General features: G+C 52.6%; 1 protein-coding gene across 1 annotated transcript in view; it reads right to left on the bottom strand.

The window, feature by feature from the left end:
* Positions 1-407: 407 nt before the first annotated feature.
* The window catches only part of LOC144721435 (laminin subunit beta-2-like), a 73,822-nt gene continuing 55,761 nt past the window's right edge, over positions 408-18,468 (bottom strand). The window contains exons 22-33 of the mRNA XM_078599048.1: positions 18,179-18,399; positions 17,658-17,754; positions 16,561-16,939; positions 16,098-16,282; positions 15,338-15,579; positions 13,293-13,496; positions 12,601-12,745; positions 11,306-11,513; positions 10,415-10,556; positions 8,615-8,791; positions 5,967-6,126; positions 408-1,929 (exon numbers count right to left, since the gene is read on the bottom strand). Coding sequence (XP_078455174.1) covers positions 1,793-1,929; positions 5,967-6,126; positions 8,615-8,791; positions 10,415-10,556; positions 11,306-11,513; positions 12,601-12,745; positions 13,293-13,496; positions 15,338-15,579; positions 16,098-16,282; positions 16,561-16,939; positions 17,658-17,754; positions 18,179-18,399 — 2,297 coding nt within the window. The 3' untranslated portion in view covers positions 408-1,792. The remainder of the gene's footprint in view (positions 1,930-5,966; positions 6,127-8,614; positions 8,792-10,414; positions 10,557-11,305; positions 11,514-12,600; positions 12,746-13,292; positions 13,497-15,337; positions 15,580-16,097; positions 16,283-16,560; positions 16,940-17,657; positions 17,755-18,178; positions 18,400-18,468) is intronic.

Genomic DNA, 18,468 nt, shown 5'->3' with positions numbered 1-18,468 from the left:
ATCCTTGTGCAACAAGGGAGTAAAGTGTGGTTCTGTGAAAGTCCTGATGTGCTGTGCAGTGCATCAATGCACGTGTGTACAGCAGCATGTGATGACTGAGTTGGGCCTGTAGGTGGCTGGCAGGGTTAATGAATAACCGCACGTGTAAACCAGTCACGTGGTTAATGGCGACTCGGAATAATTGCTGCGTGTAACACGTGCTGTTGCATTTTACAGAGTGACGGTGCTGTTCTTCACAATATTAATATTAACCACAATAAATGTGTTTGCCCTTGATTTGGAGCACCTGCCCACGTCCTTCATTTCGAGTGTGCAACATCTGCGCGAAACGGTAAGTGTAGCGTATCGTTAGCATACACCATATGTCATCCACTCTTCCGCGCCCAAGTCAACGCGTGCATGACGGGTGTAATAATAGATTTTTAATCGGCGAATCGAAGCATCGCTACATGTCCGGTAGTTTAGCGTACTACCAATCTGCCTCCGGTTAAAAAATAAACACATGCATAGCACTCGGTGTAAAGTACACTTGGTAAGAAGTTGTAAGAAGTGACCGGCAGTGTTGCGTATGTGTGTGTGTTTGCACGAGTGTACAGGTACACACAGGTGAGTTTGTATGGGAAGCGGGTAAAGGCCACATTGAAAAGGAGAGGTGTGTCTGCTGAAGGTGAATGCGAAAGAATGTTCAACAAAAGCAATTCATAAAAAAAAACGTTTTTTTTGGAAAATGTTACATATATGTTATTCTTTTACCTCCAGGGTTTGTATTTCATTTTCCAAAAAATTGCAAATATTTTTTACGGGGTACTTGGCTATAACAAACCACGGGTCAGACAATGCATGGCAAAAATCAAAACATTCATGAGTGGCTGATTCAATGGGGATCAACGTGCTCATGAACGATTGGAGTCTGACCGCCACCACAATCAGAACCCAGCAGAAGCGTCTGGAGCTTCTCTGACCGCACCTTCACGGCCAAACGTCGATTCCCAAGCCCCCCCCCACCCTTCCCCCGCACGGCATCGTTTGTAATCGACGCATGGCACGCTGTAAAAACTTTAGGTCTCCCAATAAAAGGACCAAAAAAAACGCCATAATTGATGCACTTACTTTCATGAGGGTTTTTAATGGGTGACACGTTGGTGGCGAGACCCCGTACTGTGACGTATATTATCATTCACAGAAGCCCTCTGCGCAAATTAGCCATTCGTGGGCGTTTATCCATTGCAGGAGCCCACGTATGTCAGTTACTGTCGGGGTTGCTTCTCTTTGTGGCTGTGGTGTCTAAAGGTCATGATAGGCGTGGGCAATAATTGAGCGATTCTTGATGGAATTTGTCTGCTTGTTGGATTTTTTATTGTAAAAAAAAGCAATTGCCCAAATCTGGTCAAAACCGATTGCTGCTCCTCCCACTAGACGACTGGGATGTCAACTTTCGATAACACCACAGAGTTCACAAGGTCGTGTGCCCTGCAGAACAACGATTGCTGATCAACCAATCGCTGGTTGATCAACCATTCGCCATGATTTCTCAAAGTAAACTAAATTCCAGTGACGACTGCCGGCGACAATTGCCCCAAAAGTGCCCGAGTGTGCCATGGCCGCAACGGACAGCTTAACCCGAATCGACGCACGCAAAGGCAGCCTATACAACGACCCCGACCAGGGAGTGGCACGTTCAGCTTCATCCCTCTGTGCCCCGGCACAGCTGGGAGGGCCTGTGGGCTGCTCAGCTGACCAAAGCCGCGCGCAACGGCAGAGGTCTCTGCCCCCCCCCCCCCACCAGCCCCCGCTACTGGCAGGTGTTGTACACGTTGATTTGCTTGTTGATGGCATAGACGATCCCGCGCAGCTTGTCCTCGAGACCGCGCAGCCTGTGCGCCTTGCGCTCCAGCTCCACCGCGTTCCTATCGTAGGCCACTTCCAGCTCTGCAAACACATGGGGGCGAGAAACCACGGCTACCCTTAGACATCTTAAAAACTGAGCTTTTTTTTTTTGCCAGGTAAGGCCCACTGAGCTATATAGTTTTTTTTTTCAGAAGCGACCTGGCCACAACTGATAGCTCAACGAAGTGGCTTATCATCACGTGGACATTTATAGCTGTCAAATACTTCAAATGCATGCTTCTAAATGTGGAGGGGAAACCCGGAGGACCCGAAAAAAGATCCACGCAACCACGGGGAGAACATGCATACTCCAAGTATACAGGTGTCAGGGTCGGGACCGAACCCACGACCTCCAGCATACCAGGTGAGGTAGTTAATATCTCGCGACCGTGGTGCCTCTTAAGAATCACGATTTCTCAGGACAACGTCCTATTTTTGAGGACATTGTCCTGAGAAATTTGGAAGTTTCCCCAAGAAATTAAAAGTCGAAGTTTTGGTCTGTTGCATAACAATATAACAATTACTCAAGACAATGCATTTACATGTGGTTCCCCCCTCCCCCCACTTCTGATATTGCCAGATATTTTTATTCTCATGAAATGACTCTTGTACTTGTACTTAAGAGACCGCTGTGGGTGCGTCGGTGTACTTAAGAGGCGGAACCCCGATCTCAGTATTAATAGCCCTAAGCACAGAAAGCCAGACTAATGATAGTTCCCCCGTTACCACTACGAGCCAGACTCCGGGGCCCAGGTAAGGCCTGTTTTTATTCCAGGATCACCAAAGGAGTATGTCTCCCCATATTTCATGATTCCCCCCCCCCCATCCAGGGTCTGCAGGCTTAGCCTCTCCTGCTTCATCGCCCTACCCAGACTAAGGGCTGCATTCCTATGATCACTGTAAGGCAGGCTCGATGGTCCAGCAAAGGCCCATTTACATTCCAGTACCAGCAGGAGAGCACGGATCCGTGTCTCCACACTTCATGATGTTGCCGCAGCTCTGTTGGGCTCAGCCCCTCCCTCCCTTTCGTGGGGGAACAAAAACATAACACCACGTTCTTGGCCGAACTCGATTATTGACTGGAATTTTCTGTCGGTTTTCATCCCCCCAAAAAAGGTGCACAAATTAAGTGAGGAAACCCACCGACGGGCGCGTCTTACCCGCGTTGATCTTGTGACATCGCCATTGGTATTGGGGGCAGCCCAAGAGATATTGAGAAAGCGGGCCGCTACAGATTTGATGTTGGGCTCGGTTTGGTGAGGTTGGTAAGATAACTAGGCCCAAGTCCCAGTTACCTGGTTCACGAAATAAACCCACTCACCTCACAGCCTTCTTCTTCTAAGCTAACAGTCGAATTATGACATGGGGGCAACTGCTCCGTGTATGGATTTTCTATCTCCAGTTAATAAAGTGTCCTCACTTCTCGTCCCACTGCATCCTTGCAAACGCCTTCTGTCCTCCACCGTTGAGTCATCTCCATATCCCTTCTAATTGTGATTTCTTAGTTTATTTTCGACACGTGGCCAATCCATCATTGAGGTAGGTGCGGTGACTGAGAATGGAATTCTGCTCATGTGTACTAGAACCGGTGGAGCAGGCTAGCTGGGAGAATTGCAGTCTCCTCCTCCCCCTCCCCCGCGAATCAGAGGTGACCCTGCGCGTTATTGGCGACCCTTGGACTCTTAAATCATAAAGTCTTAACTTTGCCTTCGCATGCACTTACCTGCACTCTGTCACGTACCGCTTATTCAGCCATTGCTTACGAGGATGGGTTTTTTTTGTTGTTACCACCACCAAAGTAACGTCGTCACCTGCTAAAAATCACGACAACGCTGAACGTTGGGCCCAGGCACACTCAAGCTTTAGACCGTTTGCGAAATTTGTGCGCGGTACAAGCTGCATCATTATTGTTGTTGTTGTTGTCACGCCTGTTGCAACAACGATATCGCTCCTCGAGCGTGACTCTATCAAAACCCGTGGATTATAATCCTCGGGGCTAAATATTTCCACTTAGGGTGCAGAAGGTGTGAAATGCACGGTGAGCGTTTAATCCAGCCTCAAACATCAATTGTGCAATGATTCACCCCCCCCCCTACTCACAGTGATTTGTCGAAGTGTCACGATTCCAGATTGCACTTTGATTCAAAGCATAGAGTCATTATTATTGTTTTACTTGTTACCATGCCGTTTACATTCTCTCAGTTTTTGTTTGAAACATTCGCCTACATTTAACAGTAATGTGTGTCATTTGTCTAAATCATCAACAGTTAATAATTATCAACCCATCTGATTCAATCATGTCAATGAATCATTACTTACAAAACTGATAATTGTGTAATATATCTTGATTTGAAGCTTTCGTGACTGCAGGAATCCATACTCTTTGGTTCTTTTGGTAAAGTCAAGTAGGTAGAAAAATCATCTATGCTAGTCGAGAAGTGGAGTTGGTGGAGCAGTGGTTAAGCAAGCACATTGTGCTATGAACCCAGCCAACAGCTATCGTCATTGGCAAGTGATATCTCAACCGACTCGGATACCAACCTTCACCAACCCATATGGACCAAGTTGGTGAAGCATGGCCAAACCACTCTCCGCAAGGCACACATTGCGTGGGGGAGGCCTTCATCCAACAGTGGATTGACAAAGGGCAGTAAACAAAAATAACTGGAGCCTAACCCATGCCGAGCGAAGTCACTAACAAAACAAGCGCAAACAGAGCCAGTGGCTACTGTTCACATATAACATTTACGCTAACTAAACTTTCAAAGCTTTGGAAACAATGGATGCTTTACATGATGGTTGCTCCATAATCGTTACACAGCACACTCAAGGTGCCCTAGAAACGCATGACTGTTTCGACCTTGTGATCAGCTGTTTGATTGTCAAATTAACCGACAGAAAAAGTGGGCAGGCACTCACAGGAGACTAATAAATGCCCTCAGCGTGCCTACACGGCAAAGTGTGGCCTGCCAGTTCACCGTCTCAGCGGTTTACAAGCTGGGGGGAAAAAATCAAGCCCCATAAACACGTGGCCTCATAGGGTTCGGTTTATTGCGAAAGCCTGCTCTTCAGATACCACAGTGGCTTGCAAACTGCCTAATTAGAGCAAACACCGTGACCACTTTTGAGTTACCTCCATGAACTCTAAGTCGGACGATTCTACAAACAACGTTGGAGTTTGCACTCAATGAACCCCCAATATCCTGTGCTCGAATCTGGGCAATCGACTGTGATTGATTGAACCTGGGTTCTCAAGTTGCAGCGAGGTGATGGTCTCTGCCCGGTATCAAATACTTCACGAATAAAACATTACATTTTGTTCTGCATTTCCAAAGGTATTGACAAACGTTAAACGTTTCGAGCAGGTATACGTGGGAAAGTGCTGCCCCCTATTGTGACAGAGGTCACGAACACATCTCAGGAGTAGTTCTTCAATGGACCATTCTATAAACACGGAGGGCTGCGCTGAGAGAGATCCGGATGGAAATTCCGTCTCATGGCCTGGCACCGACAGAAAAATTGGAATACAACTGTGGACAAAGGCAAACATTTTCGTTTAAGTAAAACTAATTGTGGGCCTAAAAGAGCGAACGTCTTAAATCAGTGTATATTACCTTTGCTGATATACGAATGATAAGTATGGAAAATAGTAAAGAAAATGGCACAAAAGTAAGTTGAAAAGTGCGCAAAAAAAGTTTGCAGACAGGTGCAGCCAAGGGAGGGAATGTGCCCGCGAGGGCGTCCACCGCAGAGATGGAGCGATGAAATCTCCCTGTGTGCGGGAGCTCCATGGATTGGTGTGTTGCAATATGAGAGAGCGTGATGATTTGAAGAGACCATCAACCAGCAGTGGATAGATCATGGCTGATGATGACGACAACGACTGGGTCAGTGTGTTTTGAGCATCGTTGCTACATTGGAAGGTGGCCACTGGTCAGTGCGTCCGACAGCGTGCGGGGTGCAATCCGCAGCGCCGAGCGCGTTCGATGACAAGTCCCGCATTCAACGTCTGCTCTGTGCCGCGAGACAGTTCGACGATGATGATCGCGACCGCGAATGGGGGGGGGGGGGGGGGTTACCGGCGAGGCGCGCCAAGCGGGCCTGCGCTCCGGCCAGCACGGCCCGCGCCTGCTCCCGGAGCTGCTCGACGCGACGCCGCGCCTCCTCCGCCCCGCGCCCCTTCTTCCCGAAGAGATCCTGCAGCGCCCGGAAGCGGTCCCGCAGCTCCCCGTCGTGCATCTGCGGAGGACGGCCGGGGGAATCGAGGCTCGCGTCAACTCGTCGTGGCGAGCGCCGTCAGCGCCTACGATATGTCCGTGTGGTGGTGTGCGTTGAGCTTCTTTTGCACCGGGCGTAGACAACCGTGCTAATCGGAGGTACGGAGCGGGGAGGAGGACAACCAACTAAGCACAAAAGGCAGTTCTAAATAAATGAGTTAACAATAGATTGTTTAGAAGTATACAGCTCCAGTGGCTTCCTAATATCAGAAGGAAGAGCGTTCCAGACGACCGCAAGAAGCGCATCTGAAAGCACGCGACGGTTAGCCAAAAGCCGCTGCGAAGATGACCGGAGCTTGCGTGATGGTTTATGCTCCTTCATGAGGTCAGCCAGGTATTGTGGTTCACACGTGGCAAGCGCTTTGTGCGTAATGAGCGCAACCTTTATAAGTATCCAGCATGGCACGCGAGAGGTCAGTGCGGACAGCACCACGTGGAGCCGTGTCACACGCCGAGTTTATTAAATCGAGGGGAAGAGAGCGGTGGTGAAGCGGTGTGCGCACTGCGCTGTGCGCGCGGTGACCCTGAAGTTAAATCCCAAGCCACTTCTAACATCACTTGGGTGAGTGATGTCTGAACTGGTTCTGGAGCCCTCCTTTCGCTCACCAACACTGACCTGCGTGTCTAAGTGAGGTAAAACAGCAATGATTGGGTAGGCGGTGATCCAGCAGTGGATTGACAATGGGGCAGTGCATTAAAATAACGCTCGCATCATACCAAGTGCAGCAATACAAAAAATACACGAATAAAGCCAGTTATTACATACTCTAAGTTTTTTCGGTAAAGTCACGTAGGTAAAAAATGAAATTAAAATTAATAAAAATAAAAGAATAAAAATCACGACGTTTCGGAGGCAACACAAGCCTCCGTCTTCAGGTGAAACCGTCACAGCAAAATATCTGTATCAAGATATATCCTTGCAGTCACGAAAGCTTCAAATCTAGAATCAGTTATGACATGTCTACAAGTTGAAGCACAGATTAACAAAGAGCTCGCAAACTTTGACTGGAACCTGAACATCAGTTCCTCCGTCATGGTTACAGCACATATACGGCGTCCTCTAACAACAGCCCCCATGATCGACACGGCATGAGGAGCCCTTCACCTTCATCCAGCACTGGACGAGGGCTTTGTATTACAAGTGTCCATTACGTCTAGGTGGAGGAAGTGTTGTGCCGAGCCAGCACTAAAACAATACCGAGATTGCTCCATGCGCAGCGCGGCATTCGTAACCGGTGTCGCGTTAGAATTGTAATTGCAAGCATATATCTGCACGCTTTGTTCGCGATGATAAATTCCCGGAGGGGAGACCGGGGAACGGATGAGTATATTCCCCGCTCACGCTGTACTCTCCGCATCATTAACAAACGTCGTTGAACGTTTGTTCTTCTTGCGTCACGTTCGGACCCCCCCCCCCCTCCCCACGTGCATGGATGACTGAAGGCCATGTTCTCTGCGCCCCACACACCTGTTTAATCATTACTGGATTCCCAATCGGCAACCTTTTCACAAGTAATAATGCGATGGTGCAAGCCGCCCGATGTCAATCCACTGCTGCGTGAAGGCCTCCACACGCAGAGGTCGCAACCGGGTACCCGATACCCGTACCGTACCCGATACCCGGCTACCCGTACCCGTCTGGGTACGGGTATGGGTACCCATTTTCGACCCTGGTGCGGCCGGGTACGGGTACGGGTAAGGAATCAAAACCCGTTTGCGACCTCTGCTCCACACGCAGTGTCAACCGTTTGGGTTGTTTCAAGATACTTGCTTCAACCCCACGGGTCAGTGCGGGTTGTGAACATGCCGGGAACATAGACGTCGAGAATACAGTACAACAATGGATTTTGCTGCGCTGCCCACCACGTGACCCCGTATCCAGCCACTGTCAAGGCACTATCCAGGCTCAGCGTTGCTTAGCTTCCGAGACGTGACAAGGTGGGTTTGTCATTCCTGGTGACTTGGTCACGGGCATAAAAACAAACAACGTGACGCCAATTACGGCCGTTAAACGGGGCACTAACTCTGCTTTGGGAAATCGGCAATGCTACAGAAGAAATGCTACCACAATCACCGGGCCAGATGGACAGACCCAGTCGAAATAGATTTCACTCGAACGGTTATTAATCCGATCTTAATTTTGGAGCTTTCGTGACTGCAGGAATTATTCCTTGGTTCTTTCGGTTAAGTCACGTCTAAAAATAAAATAATAAATTAAATAATAGCATATTACAACGTCTCGATTGCAACACAAGCAATCATCATCAGGCATAAAAGAAATAGCAACAAAAATCTAACTAGAAAACTATAGACAGACATACAAGCAGACAGACATCACAAGGACACACAGAGAGAGGACACATATCGGCACAAAGAGGTTATTAATCCGCCCCCACTCCTCCCCCACAAAGCATCTCGTGCCAGTCTCGGCGGCACCGCGGGCCCCTGACCTGCTTGGCCTCGTCGGCCCGCTGCTTGGCCAGGCCGGCCGCTTTGTCGGCCTTGCCCGCCGCGAGGCTGTTGGCCGCCGTCTTCATCTTGAGGGCGTCGACGTCGCGCTCGAGGCTCAGCAGGCGCGCCGTCGCGTCCTGCAGCCGCTGCCCAGCGGCCGCCGTCTCCGACTCGGTCTGCGGAGGGGGGCGGAGGGGGGGGGGGCGATCACAAAGAACCCCCGTATAGCCTTAACAGACTGTTAGGGCAAGTGCGGCACGGCAGGTGAAGGTGGTGGGGGGGGGGGGGGTGGTTAGCACCACGCCCGGCCGCGTTTGTCTCCCCGGTGGCGATGTTTACGCATCGCACCAGGTACTGATTTGCGGCTGAGTCGACCTACGGGAAGCCCAGGAACGGTTACGATAATCGTCAGCGGTATTGGCCGTGAGCGGGAATCGAACTCGTGTCGCTGGGTTCGAAACGCTGCGTAGCGCTGATCGCTACGCGAAGACGATGGGGCGGGGGAGGGGGGGCAGGGTTCATTACCTCACTGAGAAATCCGTGGGTCATTTGCAAGCCACAGCAACCGCGGTGCGCGTTTGAGCCGGACTTGACGGATGACTCGTCAGAGTGCTTCAATGGGGAGTCGCTTGGCAACGTCGCCCCCCCCCCCCCCTCGCTGGCAGACTGACGCCCAACTGCTGGCCCGTTGCAGTGTCCACCTCGTGATGCAAAGGGGTGGCTGCCGCCGGGGGGAAGCGGGGGGGGGGGGAACGGGGGGAGAGAAGCGGGGGGGGGGATGCGGGGGGGTAAGGGGGGGTAAGCGGGAGGGGAAGGGGGAGGGAAACAGGGGGGGAAACGGGGGGGGGGAGCGGGGAGCAGGGGGGGGAAGCGGGGGGGGGAAGGGGGGGGAGAAACGGGGGGGGTAAGGGGGGGAAGCGGGGGGGAAGGGGGAGGGAAGCAGGGGGGGGAAGCAGGGGGGGGGAGCGGGGGGGGGGAGCGGGGGGGGGGAGCGGGGGGGGGAGAAGCGGGGGGGGGGGGAAGCGGGGGGGGGTGGAGCGGGGAGGGGGGTCCCTGCCTCGAGATATGCTGCATTGGTAGCACGGCCAGAGAGAAGTATCCTGGATGTGATGCGCCGGGTGCGAAAATGTTCTTCCAGGTCGGCGGCCTGGAGAGTTGAAGTTGCAGGCCTGTGATGTGTTACTCGAGACAATTGCTGACGGAATTGTCTCTTCTACAAGGAAGCCCTAGAGAGCCCCTCTGGAGGGTATTTGACCCTACACTGAGCAAGAGGAGGGAGTACCGACACTTTACTCCATCGCACGCAACCTCCCAATGTACTGTGGCGCACTCATTTATACGACTGATCTATAAACTAAACTCTATAAGCTCTTTTTCAGAAGCGACCTGGCCACGAATGATAGCTCAACGAAACGACTTATCACGTGGAAATTTTGAGCAGCCTAATACTCTAAATGCATGTTTCTAAACGTGGAGGGAAAAACTCCAAATATACAGCAGGCTTCGGGGTCGGGCTCGAACCCACGACCTCCTGTATACCAGGCGAGGAAGCAATAAACATCTGTCCACCGTGGTTGCCCCTGAAATTTCGTGGAGCCCTGAAATGTCCCTCTCACGCCAGTGCTGGCCAGGAAGGTCTCTAACCAGAGGCAACTCGAGACGGCCTCTCCGGAGGGTTCCTTTGCCCTTCCCCTCCACGGCCGGCCACATCTCGCAAGCAGCTGGAGATCCAGACAGGTCCCCCGGGACGTTAACGACGGACGAGGAAAAAAAACCCCACGGGGGACATCGGCACCTACCGAGGCCAGCGTGTCCTGCGTGTCGTGCAGGTCGGCCCGGGCCTGCTGGATGGCGACCTCCGCCCCGGCCTGCGCCTCCCTGGCCCCCGCCAGCGCCTTGCGCACCGTCTCTGCGGCGCTCTTGGCGTTTTCGGCGCGTGCCCTGCGACAGAGCGGAACGTGGTGCAAGTTGGTCTCGCGATCAAGCGCCCAGGCAGTGCAAATGCAGCTACAAACCCACAGGTCGGAGAGGCTCGGGGCATCGGGCTGATTTAAGAATCGTTGTGAAATTAGCTAAAGATGTATATTCAATAAAATGATGCTCACTCCCGTAGACACGAGAAGTCTGAGAGGCGTAAACGTTCAAGCTTGGCCTAAAATGCAAGGGTTTTTCTTATTATCATCATCATCATTACGTGGTATGTGCTACTTGTAAGGCTGCAGACTCTCCAACCCTTCATGTCTCCCGGGTTGATAAAATCAGAACTACTCTGTAGACATGCAGGAATTGTTGTCTTCTGAATGACTCATCCCCCATCATAGGTATGTAGAATTTCCACCTTTTCCTCTGGGCTACAGGCAGGAAAAATTAGCAACTCCCCAAAAGGAGACTGTGGTGGCAGAGGTAGTGATGTTGATAGTGGTGGTGATGGTGGTAATGATGGTGACAGTGGTAGTAAAAGTGGTAGCAGCAACAGTAGCAATGTTGGTGGTAATAGTGACACTATCGTTGGCGACAGCGGTGGCGTTGATTGTGGTGACGGTGGCAGCAGTGGCAGTTACAGCGCTGCTGCTGCTGGTGATGATGGCGGTAGTGACAGTGGCGATGACGACCTCGGTGGCGTTGCCGGCGCTCTAGTTCTAGCTCCCAGCGGCGTTGACAAGAGTAACCGGCGGTCGCGCCCCGCGTACTTGGCCCTCTTGGCGTCCTGCAGGAGGCGCTCGGCCTCGTTGATGCTGCCCGCCGTGCGGGCCAGGATGGCGTCGACGTTGGCCAGGCTGCTCACGCGCTCCTTGATCTCGTCAGCGAGGCGGCCGATCTGCTGCGGCGATGCCGGCACGCCGAGACGCAGCACCCGCTCTGCCACCAGCTCAATGCTGTCGGGGCTCGCGCCCTCCTCTGTCGCACGCACAAAGACAAAGATCCCCCGTATAGCCTTGACAGACTGTTAGGGCAAGTTCGGTTAGCGAGCACCTATGAAGGCCGGCAAGGCACACGAGGGGGTGGGTGGCCAGCACCACGCCCGACCGCCTTTGTCTCCCCCAGTGGCGATATTTACACACCACACCAGGTACTCATTTGAGGCAATGTGCCAGCCGCAACTCGTCGTGTCTGGCACGTTGCGGTCTCGCGGTGGGTGACTGAGTGGCTGTAAAGTAGGGACACTGTCAGTATGAAACTCGCTCTCACGGAAATGGGCGTCATTAAACCGGGAGGCTGCATCGCCAAGGAATTAACGGAGCGAACGCTGGGCCGGTATCCCAATGAGTTGACAGTTTTATGGTCACTCTGAAGGCGTAACTTTTGACATTCGTGAAGCACATAGCGTTACATATTTCCTTAAGCCTCGTTTGCACCATCTATAAAACGTTGCAATTGGATGCTACATAAATCCAACTCTCTTCGTGTTGCATTGCACCGAACTCCAATTCTTTCCAATGTAACAAATGAACTGGTGATGTTGCCTCTGCGTTGGCAGTCGGGCACGAGCACAATTAACAAAGAGTCGAGGCCTTACAAGAACAAAATATAATAGGCATCGTTTCAGGCAATGGCAAAATATGTTTTGTGATATGATCATAATTGTGTATGCAATATGAATGAGAGGCCATTGCCCAAAATGTCACTTATTTATTCTTCCTTTCAAGGCCACAGTGTTGGAGATGATTGTGCATAGTTTTTCATATCCGCTACCCTGTCAGCCGAGGCCCCCTAGTGTGCAAACCTGTCGGATACAGCTCCGTCAACTTAAACTCTACCGATCGTATCCGGATTCAAGTAAAACAACATCCATTTGGCCTAGACGGCGGTATTCGTAGCGGTTACGGTAACACGAAAACTCGTAACAGGGTGGGCCGCGGGAAGGCGACTGTCTCTCTCACGCAAAAAGTAAAGATAAGCCGCAGTACGATCGCGTCCATGCAACCCCAACTATGGAGGTTCAGCGCTTCCCACAGGGACCCGGGCCTCGACCAATCCGCATTACCCGTGAGGAACTCCTTGATCTGCTTGATGAGCTCCCGCAGGCCCTGCACCGCGCCCTCCACCTGCGCGCGGGTGCCGTTGGCTCTCTGCAGGGTGCCCTGAGCCTCCTCCTTGGCCTTTCCTGCCCTGCTCTTCACGTCCATGACCTGCAGAGACATACAGGAGCACAATTGTTTCCGCCATTAAGGTCCTTTAAATATCCAGGAAATCCTCGCCGAGTCTATCACGAGGATCATTGTCAGCATAGTTACTCCAGAAGGGAGTAACTCCATCCAAATATGCCTCTGGTTTCGTATGGCCCTCTCTTACGTTCTTATCAACAGCTGATTAATACTAATAGCTATCATTGGTTCATATCGAATGTTCCTCCAGGTGTGACCCGACCCATCGCCCAGCCTAGCCAGGAGGCCTGGCTGTTTGTCTGCATCGAGGGTGATGATCCGCGAGCATCAGGTTGTTCATGGGCATGCCCTTGGGTGAACCCATGCATTGTCTGTCGGGTTTTGCTTCGAATATATTTTCGACAAGGCAAGCCGTAGGAGCTACACGCCCGAACAGGCCCAGACTTCGTCTGAGAGTCGGCGAATCGCCGATACACCGCCACCGAATCTCAGCGGTGGCAGCTCAGCGCTCGGACCTCCGGCGCTGCCCCGGCCGCCTCTAGCAGGGGGCAACGCGTTCGCACGCCCGCACCTGCTGGTGCAGCTTGTCGAGGTCCCCCAGGGCCTTCTGCATCTCGCGGTCGGCGATGGTGGAGCGCTCGAGGGCGTTGGAGGCCACGGTGGCGACGCCGCCGCAGTTCATGCCCCCGCAGTGCGGGCGGCCGTCCTCGTCCCTGCAGCCGACGCCGCCGCACGCGCTCTCCGCGCACGGCACGTCCCTCGTCACTCCGCACACCTGGCCCAGCGGGTGGGGAGGGAGGGGGGTGAAGGGAATCAGCGGGATGAGCGGAGAAAGTGAGGACGAGGGGGAGACAAGCGGACGAGGGGAGACACCGGGACAAGGGTTCAGGGGTCAGTGACTTCCGAACTGCCGTGCGTTCAACGCACTGCTAACGCTGTTGGGCCTTTCGCATTTAACTCGAGATCCAACAGGATCACACGAACGAGCAATACAGCTTACAATATCTAAAACACACATTCTAAAATGCAAGTGTGTTTTTTGAGGGGACCATGACCTGACAAGGAGAACATGACTTGTCCTGGATAACAAACAAAGATGTTTAGTGGAGCGACTGGTTAGTTGTGATTGCTCGCTTGAGACACCTTTTGCCAGATGGTTAAATTAATATTTTTTTCAACTCATCATCATCATAACTATGACGTTCTTAGTTTGTTATCCTTCACCCGCAACCTCTGATTAGCAAGGTTGCCTACGTAAGGTGCGAAAGAAGTTCAACATACATCCACCAAAACCTCCAATTAGCACCTCCGATCAGCACGGTTGACTACATACGGTGTGAAAGAGGTTCAACATGCAGCACACACATCCGTCTTCAGGTGAAGAATGAAAATATTTAATTATGTTTTATTTTTATTATTTTATTACTTCCCTTCTACGTGACTTTACCGAAAGAACCAAGAAGATGAATCCATTGAATTGTTTGTTTTCATCGTCACATCACTGTGGACATATATTGAGAGGTATTTGTCCGCAATTCCACGTCGAACTCAAGAACCAAATGTGTCACGGGGGTGATGCCCCACACGATCACCTTCCTGTGTACATGGCTGTGGCGATGGAGCCAAAGGTGCCACCAAAGCCAGCTGTGTCTAAATAAAATGATGCACTGCTAGCAGGCAGGCAGCACGCCTCGTGAGGATACTATGAATGTGAGAGTGGGAGTCTCGGCTGCTCGTTCATCATTCAGCGAATTATATATTTACTCATTAATTCTGTTTAAAGCACGTGTCACGCGTCAGCAGTAAGGCAGGGAGGTAAGTTCTGACATTCGAAATGCAAGATTAAGCCGACGCTACGCAGTCATTCATTCATACGCTCATTATGTGTGAAACAAACGTTGCCCGTCAGCAGTGAGGGGGTGAAACGGGTGTTTAAAGAATCAACCACTGCTGCACGTTATCCGACTCGTTCATTCTGTGAAATTGCCCCGCCAGCAAGAATGCAGTAACGACACAGCGAGCGTCGCTCTTGACCGCTCACCGTTTCAATGTCAGTTTGCCTCGAATGCTCCAGGCTGAATGACTGTGCTGAATTAAAATCGATTACCAATACGTTATAAATGGTGCTCTGTTATTTATTTATTGTACGTTAAAAAAAATATCAGCTATAAACAAGGGCTGGAAATGGGAACAAACCACTGGGGCAATTCATTCATTCGCTCCCCAACCAACCCCCGCCCCCCATTTCCCCTCCCCTACATCTTTGACTGTACCGCCCAAGAATATGCGACTGCTGAATGAGTGCTACTGGAATAGTTCACTCCTTAGGTCGTGTAAAAAAAAAATTCCTTTAAAAAAAATTTTAGCACAAGAAGCAGATAGGTAGGCACGTAGGTAGGCCAGTCATTCAGTGGGCAATTAGGCAGGTAGTTACATCTAGGCAGTTTAGTTTGTTGTCCTTCCCCGCACCTCCGATTAGCACGGTTGGCTATGTACGGTGCAAAAGAAGTTCAACGTTCACACATAGGCAGGCAGGTACAAAGAGAGCAGGCAAGCGGCCAGCGAGGAGCGAGCGTGGCCGACTGAGCGGTGAACAAGGGGGACGGGATGAGGGACCTTCTCGTTGAGCTCGTTGAGCTCCAGCTGGCGCGCCTCCCAGCCCAGCTCCTGCAGCGCGTCGGCGTTGGCTTCCAGCCGCTGCTCTAGCTCGGCGCGCTTGGCGGCCATGAACTTCTCGGCGCGCTGGCGCGTGGCCTCGGAACGAGCCACGGGCCCTGCTGGGCTGGTGGCCGCGGCGCTCGCCTTCCGCTCCGCCTCGCGGGACTGCTGGTACGAGTCCTTGACGCTGCCGTAGGCGCCTACGCGCGCGCGAGGGAGCAGGCAACGGGAGGACAACGCGGCCGCACGGGGTTAGGCCACCTTGGGCTGCCGCTCTCAGGACGGGATTCGTCACGATACCGATTGGCGGTGGAATCTTACTCGGACGAACCGTTAGCGTCATTTATATTCTCTACAATAATGTTAATGAATGTGGTGGGTTACGCATTATATTATTTTGCATCGAACTAGGATCCCCCAATACACCAGCATTGACTCAAGCAAGCCTAAAATGTTGATGAGACATTGAATTCAAAAACTAGTCCAGAGTGTGCAAGTACTGAATGCTGATGATATGTACGGTAATTAGATCATCACTCTCAGAAGGCCGTGCGACCGATGGGTTACATAAAAAAAAATTGAAATGTATTTACCGGAACACTCAATAAATAGGACTTAATGTCTGCTTATCTATTAGCGCATTGAAACCATTGTCGTCAGACGCGATCCGAGCGAGTGAGCGAGTGTGCGTGTGTCTTGCGGAGAGCGGCGCCCGTGCCTCGGAAGTTGGAGTGCTTGATGGTGTCGATCTGGTGTCCGAGCTCGCCGGCGCGCGTGCTCGCCTCCCTCGCGTCGCGGTCGAGCTCCGACAGCAGCACGTTGGCGTCGCCGTTCTGCTTCGCCGCCCCTCCAATGCCGGCCTCGAGCTGCGCCAGGCGACCCGTCATGGCCTCCACCTGCCGCCTGCGGGCGCCCCCAGCGCGGGCCGCAAATCCTCCAGGGTTAATTTGGTCGGCGTTCAATGACTGAATGAAATCCACGGATTAGGGCTGGGCTACAATTCCGCAGGTCGTCGTATACTAGACTAACGTCAACAACACAAACTTTCCGAAGAAATGAACACTGATCAGCGTCGAAAAGCCCTTTTACCAGTAAATACATCTACACATGTATACGTATTGTTTCCACCTATCCATCTTAACCATTTCTAAAAAGCGTCGCCCCGAGCCCGTTGCGCGTACCCGACATCGTCGATGAGCCCCGAGAGCCTCTCGACGGCCGCGGCCGACGCGTTTCGAGCGGCCAGCAGCTCGCGCACCCCCGCCAGCTTCTCCTCCACCTCGGCCATCCTGCGCGCGTACGGCCCAGCGTCGGCGCCGCCCGTCAGCAGCCTCATCGCCCGCTCGCTCAGGCTGCCGGCGCGACGGCCCAGCTCGGAGATGGCCGCCTCCCAGTCGGGGAAACAAGGCTGGTGGCACGGCTCGCACGCCGGGAAGGCGCCCGAGAAGCCGCGAGCGCAGCGGTCGCAGCGCCGCCCCGCCACGCCGGGGCGACACGCGCACTGCCCCGTCGCGCGCTCGCACTGCCGCGTGAGCACGCCGCTCGCCTCGCAGTCGCATGCTGCAGCACGTGGCAGGGGGCGGGGCGGGGGGCACGTGGTTAGAACCTAAGACTAAACGTCACGGTGGCGAGATGTTAACTACTTCGCCTGGTGCACAGGAGGTCGTGGGTTTGATCCCGACCCTGACAACTGTTCTCTCTCTCTCTCCGAGGGGTCGTGTGGATGTTTCTTCGGGTCCTCTGGTTTTTCCCTGCACATTTAGAATCAAAGTCGCGCATTTACAGTATTTGGCTGCTTTATATTTCCATGCGATAAGCCACTTCGTTGAGCTATCATTTGTGGCCAGGTCGCTTCTGAAAAAGAGTTATACAGCTCAATGAGCCTTATCTGGTAAAATAAAAATAGTTTAGTTTATAGTTTAGTTTAGTCAAACTCAAGAAACGCTCCCAAACGCACTAATCGCTGTCGAATATGCTGTCCGCTGCCAATTGCACTGACCATTAGCGGTGTGAATTATTCCCGAACCGAAACAAACAGTGGACCGGTGCTCATCTCTACAGACATTCCATAAACGGTGGGGAAAATTCTACATTCACATGGACAACCATACTCTTGACACCATTTTATCTACCCTGAAGAGACAATAGGCTAATTAGAGCCGGACAGAAATTGTGAGTCAAGCATTCTAACCGTATAGCGAAACCCATATTCCAAAGGATTATGAACTCCTTTCACACCGGCGACAAATCCCCTCACGGCTATGTCGCGTTTGCTCACCACTGCATTTTACGCGAGGCTCTCCCCAGTGATTCTCCTGACATTCGTTGCAGGTCAGGCCGCCGAACCCAGCCAGGCAGTGGCACTGACCGTTGAACTGCACAGCGCACACACCGACAGACAGACACAGCATGAGCCGACAAGATTTATACAACGTGTAATAATATTGGCAGTCACCCTGCAACGTAGTCACATATCCAGGAAAGACCCACTGAGTCTCAAGACCATTTTTCAGGCGGTTCCTGCATTGGAAAGTTTGACCCTTGCCCTTAACGAGTGTTTTGCACGTGGGTGGGATGCGGAGCTCCTGGAGAAGCCACCACGTGCACGATGGGACAACACCCAGAGGTCAACACGTTTAAGTCCTAGAACAAAATACCAGATGATGCCCTCTCTAAAGTCCCCTTCGAACCTGAGAGCTGCGGCAAAACTATCCCACCTGCCCCCCGTCGTGTACGACCCTGGCCCATCTCCGACATTACCCGCGGCAAATTTACGATCGCCCGTCCGCCCACTCTAACCTCGCTGCAAGATGGCCCAGCGGAGTGCGCGGGGTCACAGCCGCAGGGGCGGCACCCGGCGCCCTGGCCCAGCCCCCAGTGGTTGGGGGCACAGCGGTCGCACGCCAGGCCCTGGACGTTGGGCAGGCAGCGGCACTGGCCGCTGCGGGCGTCGCAGGCGCAGGCCCCGTCCGTCAGGCCGCAGCTGGAGCGCTCCGTGCCGGCCGTGACGCACGTGCACTCTGGCCCATCGCACCGGCACCGAAGGCAACCACTTTGGTTAGAAAACTAAATTGCTGAATGTTGAAAAA

Source organism: Lampetra planeri, chromosome 11 (genome assembly GCF_965212315.1).
Source record: "Lampetra planeri chromosome 11, kcLamPlan1.2.h2, whole genome shotgun sequence".
Lineage (NCBI taxonomy): Eukaryota > Metazoa > Chordata > Hyperoartia > Petromyzontiformes > Petromyzontidae > Lampetra > Lampetra planeri.
This window is presented reverse-complemented; position numbering and strand designations above follow the sequence as displayed.